At 43.1% G+C, this 16,993-nt stretch overlaps 1 protein-coding gene across 9 annotated transcripts in view; it reads right to left on the reverse strand.

The window, feature by feature from the left end:
* The window catches only part of unc80 (unc-80 homolog (C. elegans)), a 70,761-nt gene that overhangs the window by 14,866 nt on the left and 38,902 nt on the right, over nucleotides 1–16,993 (reverse strand). For 4 of the 9 annotated variants that reach the window (XM_088605712.1, XM_088605714.1, XM_088605713.1 and 1 more), the window contains 22 exons: nucleotides 16,779–16,917; nucleotides 15,959–16,140; nucleotides 15,733–15,864; nucleotides 13,694–13,726; nucleotides 11,779–11,965; nucleotides 11,209–11,340; nucleotides 10,413–10,556; nucleotides 10,166–10,266; nucleotides 9,115–9,201; nucleotides 8,657–8,840; nucleotides 8,041–8,135; nucleotides 7,189–7,278; nucleotides 6,833–6,934; nucleotides 6,200–6,380; nucleotides 5,312–5,577; nucleotides 4,835–4,969; nucleotides 4,343–4,481; nucleotides 4,001–4,097; nucleotides 3,374–3,544; nucleotides 2,211–2,303; nucleotides 931–1,149; nucleotides 230–430 (listed from right to left, as the gene is read on the reverse strand). In XM_088605712.1, the coding sequence (XP_088461838.1) occupies nucleotides 230–430; nucleotides 931–1,149; nucleotides 2,211–2,303; nucleotides 3,374–3,544; nucleotides 4,001–4,097; nucleotides 4,343–4,481; nucleotides 4,835–4,969; nucleotides 5,312–5,577; nucleotides 6,200–6,380; nucleotides 6,833–6,934; nucleotides 7,189–7,278; nucleotides 8,041–8,135; nucleotides 8,657–8,840; nucleotides 9,115–9,201; nucleotides 10,166–10,266; nucleotides 10,413–10,556; nucleotides 11,209–11,340; nucleotides 11,779–11,965; nucleotides 13,694–13,726; nucleotides 15,733–15,864; nucleotides 15,959–16,140; nucleotides 16,779–16,917 (3,110 nt within the window). The remainder of the gene's footprint in view (nucleotides 1–229; nucleotides 431–930; nucleotides 1,150–2,210; nucleotides 2,304–3,373; nucleotides 3,545–4,000; nucleotides 4,098–4,342; nucleotides 4,482–4,834; nucleotides 4,970–5,311; nucleotides 5,578–6,199; nucleotides 6,381–6,832; nucleotides 6,935–7,188; nucleotides 7,279–8,040; nucleotides 8,136–8,656; nucleotides 8,841–9,114; nucleotides 9,202–10,165; nucleotides 10,267–10,412; nucleotides 10,557–11,208; nucleotides 11,341–11,778; nucleotides 11,966–13,693; nucleotides 13,727–15,732; nucleotides 15,865–15,958; nucleotides 16,141–16,778; nucleotides 16,918–16,993) is intronic. The other 5 variants (XM_088605718.1, XM_088605716.1, XM_088605711.1 and 2 more) reach the window with 3 other exon arrangements.

The raw sequence follows: 16,993 nt of genomic DNA on the forward strand, positions 1-16,993 counted from the left end.
GCCATCTTTTCAATAAACACAGGGTTCTCAAAGAATTTTACAGCACTGTTCCCCGTTTCCCACAACAAATTATAAAAAGAACATGGAAATGTATAAGGGAATAGGTATGAATAAGAGACATCTTTTTTCCTTAAACATTTACTCCAGGTCTGCTGGAAAATGAGCTGGGAGTTGACCCTGGAGCTGGGCACAGTTAACTAGATTAGTCCTCGGCTCCGAGAGGAGATACCTCAGCGTGGGCATCTTGTGGATCTTGTTGAACATGCGGTCCAGCCTCTTCAGGATGAGGATCAGGGCGGGCCGCACAGCCTCAGTGGTCCAGTCGGTAATGGGCAGCATCTCCATGATGTACCGTCTAAGACCGCGGCTCTCCATGGTCAGCGTGTCATAGGGTGCCAGCTTCAGCAGGGAATGGGCGATCTCTGCCAGCCTATAACATCGCACACACACTCTGGGCATGTCAGGGCACTATAGCAATACAGGTGCTAAATATACAGTATATTTCATAATCCACCTATCCATTTTCAGCCCTTTTGTCCTGGTTGATAATATGCTCTTAACATCTTTTCATCCTTCAGCCTATTTTCTCTTGCTTTATCCCTATCAGCTTGGCTATACCAGTCCTCTCCTATCCCAGGATCACCATACGTTCTTCCCCTCTCTGTGAGTCCTTTATTGTGGCTGAAAGATGCTGATGCACTGAATTCCAGACTCTCCAGCATGAACACATACATGGCTGAAGTATGGACTGGCCCTCAGGTATTGATCTAGATCGGACTATGGACCTGTGGGTGAAGATACGATGGCAGAATGAATGAAGACAGAGAATGAAGACAGGGGCTGTGTTCAGCGCTGTGTGGGGGACGCAGGAGTCGCGTACGCCCCAGGGGAGCCGGACAGAGCTGGACGGACACGGAGCGCGCGCCGGACCTCATGTGCGACTTGATGTCGAGCAGCTCCAGCGCGGTGACCCGCAGCTCTCCCGCCACGTTCTGGAGGATCTTGAGCCGCGGGCCGCAGTGCTTGTAGAACTCGGTGCAGATGTTGAGCAGGGACTCCCGCGGGCGGCGGAACTCTTCCCGCGCAAGGCGCTCGTCCAGCTCCTCGCGGGGCATGCCCTGCCCCTCCTCCAGCAAGTGCAGGTTATCCCTGAGAGACAGTCAGCCACAGAGTCAGTCACAGCACTGCAAAACACTACAGTGGACAGACGTTGTACATATTACACTTACAATATAGATATACTTCTATAAGATATCCTAATAAGATACCATCACATAATACAGATGTAAATAAACTGAAGCTTCAATTAAATCTAGAAACATGAGCTGTGCTTCTTCCCAGGACTGCTGCAAGCTCTACACCCATGTGAAAACTCATCCTTTTATTTTTGAAAGCTGGTTCTTGTTCTGAGTAATAACACCCTCTGTTTTTTTCTTGACACAGGTCTCAATGGCAACGATCTTGCACTTGTTTTATATACAGCTACAACAATAGGTAACTAGCTGCGAATGTTCATTACTGACAGACCACTGTATGCTTACTCTGTTTCTGCATCAACTGCAGGATTTATAATCTCCCAAAAGTGCCACCCTTCCAAAACGGGACTCCAAATTTTCCCAGATTACTTAGGTTGCATTGTGTCCTGTGATTTTGTGGGGAACAACCTCCTCGGAAATCTCAATGTTCTGTGATCTCTGGCACTGAACAAACTCACAACCTCATTTGTTTTCTTCCTGTGACCAGTCCCGATAGTAGTTGACGGTTCTGGGTAAAAATCCTGTTTTAAATGTAATCTGTTACTCTTGCAAATTAAAGGGCCTACTTTTTAAAAATGATAGGCCAGAGGAGAATACTTTCAAAAAGCCATCCATTACAATAATCTATGTAATATGAATATATGTACAATGTAAAATAATATATGACCTCTTAAAAGCAATTTCCCCTGATTGAACAGACAACAGGTAGAGTAATTTAAATTAAAAATAAAGAGAGTCTAATTGACTACATAGAGGTAATAGAATTAAATAGAATTAATAAAGCGTACAAAGCTTTATTGTTTTATTTATCTCACCAGATTAAGGTACATTACTTATTTAAGTATTTTATTGTCATGCCAGGGGGCTGCAGAGTGTTTAGGACATTGGTGAACTCGTTATTTCCCTTTTAATCCAGATCCCCAGAGACGGGCTCTTCAGTCCTTCCTCACACACCTGGTGTTTCCTCCTCCGGGCATGGTGTGGTTGGCAGTGGTTGCCCCCTTGTGACCCTGGTCACAGCGACTCATCTGTGGGGCCGTCATGGGCCTGTGGGGTCAGACAGACGCCTTATAACTCAAAGCAGTTTGAAAAATCTCAGATTACAGATGGATAAATAATCATTTGTGACCTATTAAATACAGTTTTAGTATGTAAAAATGCTAAACCACACGAGACTGGAACAATCTTTTAAAAATGACATTGCAAGGGTTGCAGTATGATGTAAGAGAGTTGGATAGCAATGTATTCAGGTGCCCTTGAACTTCGGGTGTCAGCAATGCAGTCTTTATTTTATACACTACCCTCCATGAAAAGGCACGGACTCAATGTCAAGATTCATTGAGACAGTGAGCATACAGCACAAGAATAATGAAATTCAATGAGCAATCAAACAGGAGAAAGTAGTTTATAGTGTAGTTTGTGTCTACAGCTGGGGAGGTGTGTCTGACCTGGAGACACTGTACAGCAGAGTGTGTCTACAGCTGGAGAGGTGTGTCTGACCCGGTGACACTGTACAGCAGAGTCTTTCTACAGCTGGGGAGGTGTGTCTGACCTGGAGACACTGTACAGCAGAGTCTGTCTACAGCTGGAGAGGTGTGTCTGACCTGGAGACACTGTACAGCAGAGTCTGTCTACAGCTGGGGAGGTGTGTCTGACCTGGAGACACTGTACAGCAGAGTCTGTCTACAGCTGGAGAGGTGTGTCTGACCTGGAGACACTGAACAGCAGAGTCTGTCTACAGCTGGGGAGGTGAGTCTGACCCGGAGACACTGTACAGCAGTCTGTCTACAGCTGGGGAGGTGAGTCTGACCCGGAGACACTGTACAGCAGTCTGTCTACAGCTGGGGAGGTGAGTCTGACCCGGAGACACTGTACAGCAGAGTCTGTCTACAGCTGGGGAGGTGAGTCTGACTCGGGGACACTGTACAGCAGAGTCTGTCTACAGCTGGGGAGGTGAGTCTGACCCGGAGACACTGTACAGCAGAGTCTGTCTACAGCTGGGGAGGTGAGTCTGACCCGGAGACACTGTACAGCAGAGTCTGTCTACAGCTGGGGAGGGGAGTCTGACCCGGAGTTACTGTACAGCAGAGTGTTACAGCTGGAGAAGTTTGTCTGACCTGGTGAGGGCCTCCACACTGTACAGCAGGGCTTGCAGAGAGGTGGCCAGGGCAGCAATGGCAGCGATCTCATCTCGGGCTGCAGAAGCTGACTCCAGGGCCTCTGTCTGCTTCTTCAGCTTCTGCAGGAAACACGGCACCAGCGCTTCCAGCACCATCAGCATCTGCAGGCTGGGACATGGACATGTATAAAGCCTCCTTCCATGCACACACTCTCTCACACCACACTGAGAGTGTCATAGGGAACAGGTATGGTGCTCTAGATGCCGGAATAATAATGTGGGTTCAAATCACAACTGGAGCACAGCTGTTATACACTTGAGTAAGGAGCTTCACACTGATTGCCCTGGTAAAGTGCCAAGCTGTACAAATGGAGCATTTGGCATTGGATAAGCGATATATTTTAATTACAACACACAAGCTAACCTGTTTAGCCTCAAAACACACCTGTTGCTACTCAGTTACTAATAGCTTTCTTCATATTTCTTAATTAAAAAATGACCTGTTTTTTTTAACGTGCTTCTAGGCATTAAGGCAATATGGTCTTGGAGAATATCATATCGATTTTTTGCATTATTAACTTATTCATACTCTGTAAAAGTCTTATAGTTCTACTGCAAACTCTACCTTCGGAAGGACTCTGGTGCATAGGCCACTACAGTCACACACAGCTTGATGGCCTCGCTGATAGAAAAGGCCAGATCTTCATTCCCATAGCAAAAGTCTGCGAGGTGATGAAATGATTAAATATTAAAATTATTACATATTTTGCTGTCATATCTCACACTAGGTTTTTATGACCTAAAAGGCATGGAGTTTGAGTTAATTAATTACCATTAAACTAGTAAAGTTTAATTTTAAGCAATTTAGCCATATACTGAGTCATCAACTAAAATATAGTAAATAATATTGATGTTTTAAACCAATTCAATTCACAGTGGCCATGGCTACAGGGACTGACACAGTCACCTAGGGAGCGAAGGGGCTTCTCTGCCTTGACCAGCTCCAGCGCCTCCAGAGTGTCAGGGGTCTCTCCCTCCAGGGACACCAACAGGTCGAACAGACACTGTTCCGACACCCCCTTTGTCAGCCCAGTGCTGGTACAGCTCTATGAAAAATACACAGTTGAACAGTAACATCTCTAGACGGTCAACACACTCTTATCCCATGTGGGACATACTATAGCTACAATATATAATACTGCTGCCTTCTTTTGTCTTGCACATTATAATATGTAACAGTATAACACTACAATATGGTAGAAAAAGCTTCATGCAATGTAACACTATGAATGTCATTAAGTCTTTTGTTTGTCTTTAGTTAAGGAATCAGAATCACCCTCTATATTTCTACAGGAAAACGGGGGGTTTCCCTTTTCCCTTGCCCTTTTCCACTTGACCCCAGCTGTAAGTGAAGGGCTGAGGTGCAGCTGTGTTTGTGAGTTTGTGCCCACTGTCTTACCGTGAACTCCAGCAGGGGCGCCACGCTGGCGAAGAGCTGCAGGATGAAGGGCTTGCGATGCAGGATGTAGAACTGCCGGCAGCAGAACTCAATGGCCTGGCGCAACAGGGGGTTGCTCTCATAATCAGCGTATGCCTGGCAGAGAAAAGCAGAGAGCCTTTTTCAGTGAACTGACTCAGGAAGCTAAGCACACTCTTGTTACGGTGTGGGACTGAAGGATGTAGAGACATTTTAGCAGATCCTCCTACATTAATATATTACAGACAACAAGGAATGTTCATTAGGTTCAGAGAGTTCTGTACCTAATGCAGAAAGAAAAATGAAAAACACTTTGTTTTTTACGTTATCTATAATGGCCATTTCTAAAAAGACCATTCAGTAATCAAACACCAAATATCAAGAGAATATGTCTTCCAAATTTGAGTTCACTCCATAAATACTTATAAATACCAACAGCAGCTCCATGCCAGTGCCTACCTGCAGCATGGTGGGCAGGATCCACTGGTACCCGCTTAGGGAGAAGAGATGGTTGAAGTGCACAGCCGTGTTGATAGCAGTTGCAGTATACTGCCTAAGGAGGGCGCTGTCCTCAGGGTGCAGAAGTAGGGCACCATTGAACACATTGAGGAAAAGCATGATCTCATCCCCCCAGGGGTACTCGCTGGGCATGCCTAAGAACATCTCCTCCAGCAGCTTGATCCACAGGACCTTGTGGAGAGTGTCCAGACCAAAGAGCTCCTTGCCTGGGTAACACATTTAGTTTGGGGACTAAATGTACAGTATTTGAAAGCTTCTTGCTCATGTATTTGTGGATTTCCGAAGGGCTACAGATACACCAAAGTGATGGAAAGTATGATATGCTGAAATGAATCCAATGCAAACTTCTTTGTAACCATAATAAACAAAGTTTTCCACTTCAGAAAGGCTGCTGATAGAAAGGAGATGTTGCAGAACCTATCTGACCCAACCACTGCAGAGTAACTCCACTTTGGCAGGATGTAGAACTAGAGTCATTCTGCTCTCTTGATTAATGCAAGATGGGATCATTATTTGTCTGCCTCAATGAAGAACATTGCTTGCACAGGCACTACTCTTATTACTGGTTCTAATCTATCAGCGGGGTTTTCATGTCCATGTCATCTAATGACACAAATAATCATAATTATAAGACATTTCCCTTCTATATGTGAATTACTTGGATAACGACCTGCTTTACTGATGTCTCCCTCTCTCTCAGGCTTCCATGAAGACAACTCAGAAATATTTTCTGTCTGCCCCCCCCCCCCCCTTAAAGAAATGAGCTAATCTGTGCACTCTGCTTCCAGATAGTTTTGAACTTCTACTTAATGGAACTCGGGAAAGTACCTTGTGGCTCGCTGAAAAGGGAGAACTCAGCATCAATGGCATTCCGTGGGAAGGAGGGTAACCGGAGAAGGTCCTCCTGCAGCAGGGAGACGTGGGATTGTTTGTGCACAGCAGGCATGTGTTGGGTGAGGGATATTAAGAACAGCACACGCCCCACTTCCTCCAGCTTCCGGGAAAACACCTGGGGAGAAGAATTGCCAGAGAAGGGATTGACAGAGGTAGAGAACATTTTCTCTGCACAGTAAAGAGCATTGCTTACAAGTTAACTGACCTCCTTGTACACCATCCTTGAATGGAATGTAAAACTGAGAGTTACTCTTGTATTTCCATTACAAGTTGCACTACCTGCAGCAGTGTACGGCCAAATGACAACTTTCAGAAAAGGAGAACCTCATTTATATCAAAGGTTGTGAGTGTTTGCTGTAATCTAGCCACATTTTTGCTTCTTGAACTCCTTCAAGAAACTGTTTGACAAGATTCTTGGAAAATTGCTTCTAAAATTGCTTCCTTGCATCAGTCATTTTGTTGTGTTCCAATATTAGAATATGCAGTTCATGACAGTCTTAGATGTTTGTTAGTGCTGTGTTGGTCAGTTTCCACACTGTAGTGTTGTAACCTAATATAAACCATCACCTGTTTCTGGATCAGCTCCTGGCCTTTCTCTGGAAGCATGTGCACCAGGTTGAGCTGGGGAGACACAGATCTGCGGAAGGGATAAATGTCGCGCACATATGTCTGCAGAAGAGAAAAGACACCAGGCATTGAAAAGGGCAAATCCTACAATCTTCTTTCTTAATGCTGTTGCAATCAGAAACAGGGATGTGAATTTTCAAGCAGTACATAACTCAAGCCACATGGGAGAACCAACACAAGCTAATTCGTTTTAATAAAACATGTCAATGACAATATACTTTATATGAATTCTATAAATTCCATTAAAGAAAAACAAAAATTATTTGTAGATTGACTTCTTTCCAGCAACCAGGTACCTTGGAATAATGAATGAGGTTCCAGCGCTTATCCATGAGAAAGTAGTGTGCAGAACGGGCTTCAGGGATATTGAAGAACTCCAGACATTCCTGAAAGGAGCAAGACAGCCGTATTACTACTCAGAAACAGTTTATGGGCACCTTGAACTAGGATATAATCTACACAGTTTTCCCCCAAAGACCTGAGGATGAGTCAGTCTTAATCAGGAGAGATTAAAAGGGATTTTCCAACTAGAAACAAATGAGCAATAAAACAAAAAAAAAACCTTAAACAGAACCAAGGCCTCTGTACGTAAAGGCAAGACAGAGAGCTGAAAAATGATGCCAATGACTGGGCTTGGAGGGTTGAACAATGGCATGGCAATTAGCTCCTCGTGTCCTGTGTTTAATGTGGAGCTTGCGTGATCTCTACTGTCACATTCATTGGGTTTTCAAACTACAGTCCAAAAAGATGCTGGCTACTTTAATTGGAATTTTTAATTTGTCCCCGTGTGCTGGTGTGCGTGTGCGTGTGTGCTTAAAATGGCTTCTCCTCTAGGGTGCAGCTTGATCCCTGTGCTAGCAGGATAGGCTCTTGGAGCTCCAGGCGTCATTGAGCTTGGCCACAAGGGGGGGTACGGAGCTGCTGGTTTAATGGGGATGAAGCAATGAGATATTACAAGCATTAAAGCCAGGGAGAAAGAAACAGAAATGATTTTCGTCTTCAAAGAATTGCTGGATTACACGATGCTCTGGGTCCACAGAGATGAAGGGCTTGCCTGTCAGCTGCCAGCCCAAAGTTAAACTGGCTGCTGCATCCACCAGTCAACCCAACCAAAACCCAAGCAGTCACACAATGTTGTGTTGTGGTACCTTGAGCAGGGCTTCGAACTGCGTGTCCTCGTGCACAGGCAGCTGTGTGGGAATGTCACACTCGTTCTGGCCGTGCACCACCAGCGTCTTGGTCCCTGGAGCCACAACACACCCAGTTAAAGCATTCATGACCAAGCCATCATTTGCACTGACCTCTGGGGTCGCCTTGTGAAATCACCAGACTGAAGGTTCTAAAGTCACTGAGTATTTCTGCAACAGCAGGACACTATACACCTCTCCTCAAACTCTCCCACTGAGTTCACTGAGATCACTGGATTACACTGGGCGACACAGAAAGGACTTTATTCACTTTGCATTTGCAGCTACAGTCAATGGGAAACAGACAGACATTACACCATTGTTTTTGACCCTAGACTGCAAGTCAAATTAAAAAATCTTATGACCAAATAGAACTTTGTTTCATTGTTATGTCTGGATATCTTACATGTTAAAGACATCATGGTTTCAGTGCAGCCTTAAATTTTCCTATATCATACATATTTTTTCATGGTCTGCATCATGCCTTTGAGCTTTTCCATGCATTTACTAGTGATCCAGCTCTGTGCTTCAGTCTCAGTTCAGTCTCACTGTGCTTTAGTCTTTCTGAAGGCCATACCTGGCATAGAGGCTGTGACCAGGAGCTTGACCTCACACTGCTCCTTCTTCATGGTCTGTTTGAGGTCCTTAAAGAACAGTCCTTCTACATAGCCGACTACCTCCCACAGGAAGGTCAGTGTGGCGGAGATGGCATCCATTCCCCATTCACAGGGTGTGCGCACAAAGTACATGATCAACCCCACCTGCAACACAGACAGGGATAAAGACAGCAGAGGTGCTGGGAAATGCATTGCAAAACAGTAGGAAAATACATCAATAAGCTTGATTGTCTTGTATGCAACACAGAAGAACACAAAAATTACATTCTCTTTAAAATACAAACTGAAAGTCTCTTCAACTGAATCGTTATGCAGTCTTCTCTTCTAAAATGGACTGTTAATCACACAGTGCACTGCATTTTTGAGTTTCCGTATGACTGCAAGCCAGCTGAAGGACAGCACGCCTCACCAGACTCACCAGGTAGTTGAAGAGGATGTGGGACGTCTGTGCAGGCAGATCTCCAATGTTCAGCAGCAGCTTCCTTAGCATGTACATCAGTTCATCCTGAAACATATCATGGGAAAAGCTGGAAGAATCCATATCAATTTCATCTCTTTTTCACAAAAATACAGAAGTGCTTCTACCATGCCAGGATTTTCTCAAGATACATTTGCACCTTTAGGATTTTACAATTGTTTTAATAAAAATGTATTTTTATTATCTTTATTATGGTGATTTAAACTGCCCAATGTCCTTTTCATAAAATGCTACACTGCCAATAACATTCTTAATTTGCAGCAGATATACACATTTTATAAAGGGAATGCAATTGTGAATCACTATACAGTTTTTTCTGACAACTTGTTTCACCCTTAAAAGTGCTTTTTTCACCCTTAAGAAGTTTGAGCATTCCTGTTTTGATTAAAAATAGCGACTCTACTATGTTTTGTAGTCTACAAAAAATGTAGTTTTACAAATAAGGACTTCTTTGGATAAGAATGCAAGACACTGTACATTCACCAGCTTGGAATTTGATTAATACCCCTTCAATGCTTCTAAACAAAACATTCTCAAGCGAGGAGGCAACAATACATACTGATCACATTTCTTCTGAGAGTAATTCCTTCCCCATTTTTTTAATGACCGATTTTGACTTCACACCTTTCTTCACCCCTCTCCACTTTGCACTTCCTAAGTGGCCTCTCTGACTCTCCTGCCTCCTCCCCTATCCCAGCTTTTGTTCTTCTGTGCTATTTAATCTTTGCTATCTGCCGTGTCTTTCTCACACCTGAAGAAGGCTTCACAGCCGAAACGTTGTGTTTTCTCTCTTCTCTTTTCAGCATGGAATAAACCTATTACTTGTTCCTTTGCAGACTTTGCATGCTGATGCAGCTACCCACCTGAACTACTTCTGTGAGTAATGATGTAAATCTTTCAATGCAATACATAGGCAATGATGCAATACATATATGATGTTATAAAGATATAAAGATGTGTTTGGAAAAAGAGTGAGGTCCTTCTGTCTCACCTGTCTGTTGCTGACAGTAAGTTTCTCTAGGAAGTGTCTGAGGACCAGAGCAGGGTCTTCGATCAGGCAGTTCCACAGCACCTGCTGAGCCACAGCACTCACTGCAACACAGAACAGATACAGAGCCCTTAGCACTCTGCTGCTGCTAACAGAATACACAGGTACTCATGCAAGACAGATGGGAGCTGAAACACAGACAGATGGAGCTGAAACACCAAGGTTAAAATGAGTCCAGAATCAGTCCCACCTGCCACTCCATCCTCCCGCACTTCCCCGTCCTCCATGAGGTGGACAATGGGCAGCACCGCTGCACAGATGCATGCTGGGAACACGGCCTGTGGCGGCTGCAGCACATGGTGGGTTGGTGTGTGCTCTGTTGCATTTTCCTCATCTGAGCACAAAACACACAAACAGAACCAAGGATGCAATTAGCAATACAAGGTATTTGGTCTTCTATACTTAAACTGTAAATATTTTTGGATTTTGTTTGGACTGTTAATTCAACAGCTATGTATGAGTTCTAGACAGTACAGACAGAACTTTGAGTTCATTCAGGAGAGTTGATCAATACTTTAGCAGGAAGTCACTTATTCTGGGAAGGTTTGAGGCGAGCTGGAGCTTATCTCAGAAAAACTGATACAAGGATTTAGAGCACACAATTGCTCTTCCACTGCACTGTGGAAACCAGACTATTTCAGGGCCACAGAAACAGGGAAAATTTAGAATAGCCAATCAAACCTAGCCAAGATGTCCTGGTGGGACAATGGAAGAATTTAAAGCATTGGCAAACATCACACAAATAGATACCTGAGACCAGAACCCTGGATTCTGGACCTGACTGCCACTCTTTCTTCCATTCTGGAGAATTATATTAAGAACTTATGAAAAATAAAACCTTTTAATTTTAGTTACCTTTTAGTCACTTACTCTGAAATGGATAAAATAATAGCATTTCAGGATTGGAAGTGTAAAGCAATTGTGCGCTTGTGAGACACTTGAAAAGACAGGCACACCGGTGGGATGGGGGGGGGAATCAAGCTGACCTTCGGCACTTGTGGCAGAGCGCACAGACCACATGGAGCCCCTCCGAAAAGAATAATTCCTGTGGGAGTTGCTGGAGGCGCAGGAGGGACTGACAGACAGGCGGCGGGAGGCCAGGTTGGTGACTTCTTCTGCTGACAGGGAACAACAGACACATGACATCAATCCCCAGGACAGAAACAGATGTACGTGTTCCTGGTGGACGACTACACGTAAATATTCAAAGATAAATTGTTAAGACCAGATCTTGGACCTATCAAACACTCTCTCACAATAAAGAACTAATCTTGGTTGGATTAAACTACCGGGTCCGAGATGGTGGGATTCTGAGATGGTGCAATGACACAGTACATGGGAAAAGGGCTGGTTTTAATGGCCTAAGCCTTAACCTTTAGCTCTCATAGGACATGTTATTTTGATAATATTTCACAATTTTGTAAGAATTGTATGATAAAAGAATTCGGCCTGCTCGTCAAGTGTTACTGTATATCAGTGAAGTGCCGATGATTTGGAATGGAATCTAGACAAGGCTGATGGGAGACATGAAGCTCAGCAGCACGCTGGCAGCCCACCTTCCTCCTCCTGCTCAGGCGGGGGGCTACAGGTGGGCTCATAGCAGGCCTCCTGAGTGATGGGGATGGCTGTGATGATGCTGGCCTCGCGGCCCAGGCGCCGCTTCTCCTCCTCCTGCTGCAGGTTCTTCAGGATGTGCTCGGCGCGCTGGTGGGAGCGGGACACTGCCCGTGCTGAGAATGACTTCTGCACAGGGACAAAGCAAGGCAGGGCGGGGCTCCGATGAGGAGCTAGACTCTGGAACGGTAACCGGACTAGGGAGCAAACTACGGACCACAGCTTAAAGTCAAATTCAGCAACAAATGACTCAACGCTCAAAACAGGGAAGGAGCCTCCTTCACATACTCCTTTGCTGCAGACTAGCCAAGCTCTCCATCCAATTTGCCTTATAAAGTAGCCTGCAGAGAGCTGATCTAGGGGTGTGTAGTGCCCTGGGCGATTCATACTCCAGTCAGAGAGTCTTGTTACATGCACTATAGCACTATAACCTTTGTTAATAAGGTATAAAGGTATTGTAAGTAAGGCATTAAAATACAATTTAAGGAATAAAAACAACTAAAATGTTTTTTGAATGGTAGGCTTTGAATGTGGGGGATTATGCATGAAAGATATTCTTAATTGCCTAATTAAAACTCCTCTTCAAGCGTTTACACTTTGAATATGCTGTTTTTTTGCAGCAATGAACCACTGTTTAATAGCTCTATCTCCTGGGCTGGATTACTGAAAACCTCAGAACAATCTAACAATAAGGAAGTTTACCAATAATAAAAAGGGAACAGCCCAACATTAACTTAGAAAAACAGGAGACAATCTGATTTCTGAGCAAAGTCTTTGAGCATTTCTAGAAACTAGCAATGCGCTATCCTGCCTGTGGGAATCTCACTGGACTCCCAGTTATTGAGGGTCTGTGTGAATTGCAATTCAAATCAAGGAATATATTCCTTATTACAAAGGAAAGTATAATAAATATCCTAGATTTAATATAATATTGAATACATATTTAAATATATAGTATTATAATAAAACGTTTATTAGAATTGCTGGAGATGAATATGTCAAAACATCTGAAGTTATATGTCTGCTATAAGAAAGAACGTTTCCATACATAATTGAATTTTGATCCCACATGTGTTCATAGTATTTTATTAAATACTGTATAAAGAGTGGGCAGGTCTGAATCATGTTTGGGTCTACATTCTTCTTCAGCTATGCGTAAGGAAAATCTTTCCTAAGATAACAAGGGGAACTGATCTGTAAAATATCATTTAAAAAAGAATTAAATAGCCCATTTACTTCAAGTGTGTTACACATCATACAATTATCCTGCTCACAGATGTCACAGCTGAAAACACATTTTACCAGAATTAACACAAGGTGAAGTATCAGATTGTTATATGCTTTCGTTAGCAGACAGCGGGTTTCACAGGAATGAGCCACAAGAAGAGGAAAATGAAATGATATTTAAACACAGACTTCAGACGTTTCACAAAAATGTTGATGTCCCTTATAAAAGTTTCCCATGACAATATGCAAGGCACTTCACCATGCTATTACCATGCAATTCCCATGCTTTACTGTGGATTACCATGCATTTCCATACCTCTTTATGCTTTACCATGCTTGACTGGGCCCTGCCATGCTTCCACCACAGTAAAACCACAGCATACTTTTAGAAGGGAAAATTGTTGAATGCTCACTGCTAAACTATTCCTACTATTAACTGTATTTCAACATTATGTTTCATTTTAGTCTTGGGTTCCAATCATAGTTTTATTTCATGTTCAAAGGGAAAGCTAGAACAGACAGTGTGAATATCTCAGTGATGTGATTAAAAAGACATTCCTTTGTTAATAAATGATCTCAGGAAACTGGGTGCATGTCCAAACAAGCATTGGTATAAAAAGCCCAACTTACTATTGTAAATACTGACTGAATTAATGTTGGAGACTACAAAAAAAACAAAACAAGTCAATGATAAGGTATGTTAGTGGTAACGTACATATCTCCTGCTAGGAAAAATAAACAACAGATCACTTGTGTGAGTACCATGAAGTACAGTACAGCACTATGATCCACACCTGTGGCATAAAGAACAGCAGCTCATGAAAACAAACAGCCATGCAGCCTTTCACCAGAACCACAATAGTGGTTTCTGGGACCGAGCCTTAGCATCCCAGCCAGAAATTAAGCACCACAGCAAAGAGGCAGGTGCGTGCACAACAATCGCAAACATTTTCAGCTTTTATCTTCTCCAGAACTGCTGAATAACAGAGACTGAAAAAGGATTGCTCCCAAACCAATGCTATTCTAAGTGTTTATTAAATATTGTAGTGTCAGAAACTAGAGAAGGAGGCAATTCCCTCTTCACAGGACATGCATGACCACACAAACACTGAATTTATTGCTTAATGTCTTATGGACATTTTGTCCAGGGTGTTGTAACTTAATTGAGTCCTTAACAGTGCTTAACACTGTTAAGATGATGTTCAAAAAATAAATGCAACAAAAGTTGTGTCTGTGGTCTCTCCTTATCAACTCAACAAATGCATCCGCCTTGATTTGAATATTGATGGTCCTGGAATCTGTCCCAGGACTCAGGTCAGGAATCTTGGTGTAAATGTTGGACCGACCCCTGTGTATGAAGCTATTGTATGTTCACAATATTGAAAAGATGTCTTATTTTCATCTTCATAACATTTCTCATATTTGTTCTCACCCGATCAGATGCAGAAAAGCTGAAGGACGTTTGTCTTTGCTAAATGATAGTTCTCACCTTAGCTGCTTTCTGTGGCAGAGATGGATGTGGTAGGCACTATAGCATTGAGCTGCATTGTTAGCTTCTTCTTTCTAGCCTTTCTGGATATCATTTAAATGGATAACTAAATCCACATAGATGTCTACTGTACTGTGATGTCTGCTCTATACTGTGGATCCGTATAGAGATGGACAGTAAAGATGTAGAGTACTGGTGCTGATGCAGTCAAGTACTTATTGCAGCAGTCTGAATGTAGTTTGGAAATTTATTGGATGGAAATTTTGAGGGGTACCACTGTTATCAGGGGAATGGAGATTGGAGGGGGCACGTTACGCTTGTATTACAATGTTTTTTTAAAAAATGGTCAAGAAGGGAGCAATTCTCTGTTTACGTTGCACCCATGCTTTCATAGCAGAAAAAAACAACTGTATGACTGTAGGCATCCATTTAAATAAACTAAAAAGACTCAATACTTTCAGCTTGTCAGTGTAGGACATTCCTTTAAGCCCTGGACTGCGTCTGTGCTCTTCTTTGGACTGATTCTAGAACAGTAATATGTTTTATATCACATAGTGACCAAAGTGGTACACAATGATCTAATTGAGGGTTTAATAGTGTATTATATAATTTTAACATAATATCCCTTGATTTGAATTCTAACTTGTGACTATCCTAACATATTATTTGAACTTATTATTGCATTCCCATATTTATTTAGAAAATGAAATTGAGCAGTTGTCCCAGTACAGATCCCTGTGGTGCTCCACTAATTACATCATGGCAAAATGTAATGTAATGTACAAAAAAGTATGCAACATAAGGAATGTGTCCACACCCCGTAGGCATACAGCAAACAGTAGATAAATACAAATTTAGCCCAGCATTTCCTAAGACTCTGACTTTAGCAGTTCCTGTTGTACTGTATTATAACAATTGTGGGAGGAGGTAAGACAAATATGGAAATAAAAGCAAACAAATCTTTTTGCTAATATCTCTATTTTGAGTACATACTGTATGCATGTGAATTTAAAATGGTCTCTTCCATTGAAATGTGATCAAACTCAGAGGGCGTCATAATTTCAGATACTATAGATTGCAGCAGCAATGTTTATAGAGTCTACTTCATATTTTCCTTTGTCTTTCATTTTGTCTGGACCTTGCACTATTACTGAAAGACAACAGGGTGAGAGAGACTTACAGACTGGTCTTCATTGATGGGATCCTGGACACTGCCTGTGTTCTGGGGCACCCAGGGGGGATCAAACATGGGCACACAGGGCATGCCCAGAATAGGGGATGGCAGAGTGAAGTTAATGCTGGGCGGTGGGATCTGAAATAACACAGAAAACATTCTTTAGAGACACATAGTCCCCAACTGATGGATGTTTGCATAGGGCATAATAATGTTAGGGTGCCTTGTGTACCTTAAAAATCTGCTGCGCCCCTTCCTCCATCCGCGGCCACACCTGATACCTGAAGCGCCACAGGGTGTAGAACTTCAGCACGGAGTTGATCCTCTGTACAGCCTCCTGGTGGTGAAACTCTGACATGATCATCTCCGTGACTGTGTCGGGCACTTTCACAGCACACAGCAGAAACATGGCCGCTGCACAGACAGACAGGAAACAGAGCACTTTGATGACTTTTAAGATCCCTTTCTCCTTAGCCAGGGATAGGTAACTACCTGGCTTTACCATGTTCCAATGTAGGGAAATAAGTATGTGTTAAATCATGCGACCCAAACTAGGATTTATCTGGGTCGCTATCAGATTTAGGCTTCAGTACTATGTGTTTTCTGGAGCTGCTGTTTTCAGACCACTGTCAGATGATGTCTTTAATGGCGGGTGATTTACTTAATCAAATTATTGTACTCAACATTAAGTAATCTAAGGTGCTGTTGTATTGTTGAGCTACTAATGAAAGCACCAAACCCAAAGGAAATTTGGTTTTCAGAAAGGACATGAACAAGGCTAACCAGGACCAAAGTGGGATGTTTTTACATTAAATTCTTATGTAAGAGATCCAAAAAGCAACCTATACTCTGTTTTAAGCATTCAATTCCACTTTTATTCTCAATTGGGAAGCCCACTATGTCATTTCGGAAAGAGAGGTGTTGTAAGCAATAAATGTGCTTGAATGGTTAGACGGGAATGCAAGAGAATGGCACTGGGAACGAATTTGTGGAACGAACTGGAGCAGAAGAAAATAGGATTGTTCTCCACTGCTGCTGGTGCTCTCACTGACCTGCTGCTGCAGCCATGTGCTCATCCACACTGAGCAGCAGCTCCCAGGCCGCTGGCTGGATGTCCCCATACATGTCCTCCGTCAGGATGGGGGCCGCCTTGATCAGAAGGGACAGGGGGGCTGGGGACAGGCTCATCACCTGGAAGACACAACTCACAAGGGTCAAGCCACTGAAGCTCAGCAGGTACAGTATGAGCCTGGCCCGCACCTGAATG

Source organism: Lepisosteus platostomus, chromosome 14 (genome assembly GCF_059453375.1).
Source record: "Lepisosteus platostomus isolate fLepPlt1 chromosome 14, fLepPlt1.hap1, whole genome shotgun sequence".
NCBI lineage: Eukaryota > Metazoa > Chordata > Actinopteri > Semionotiformes > Lepisosteidae > Lepisosteus > Lepisosteus platostomus.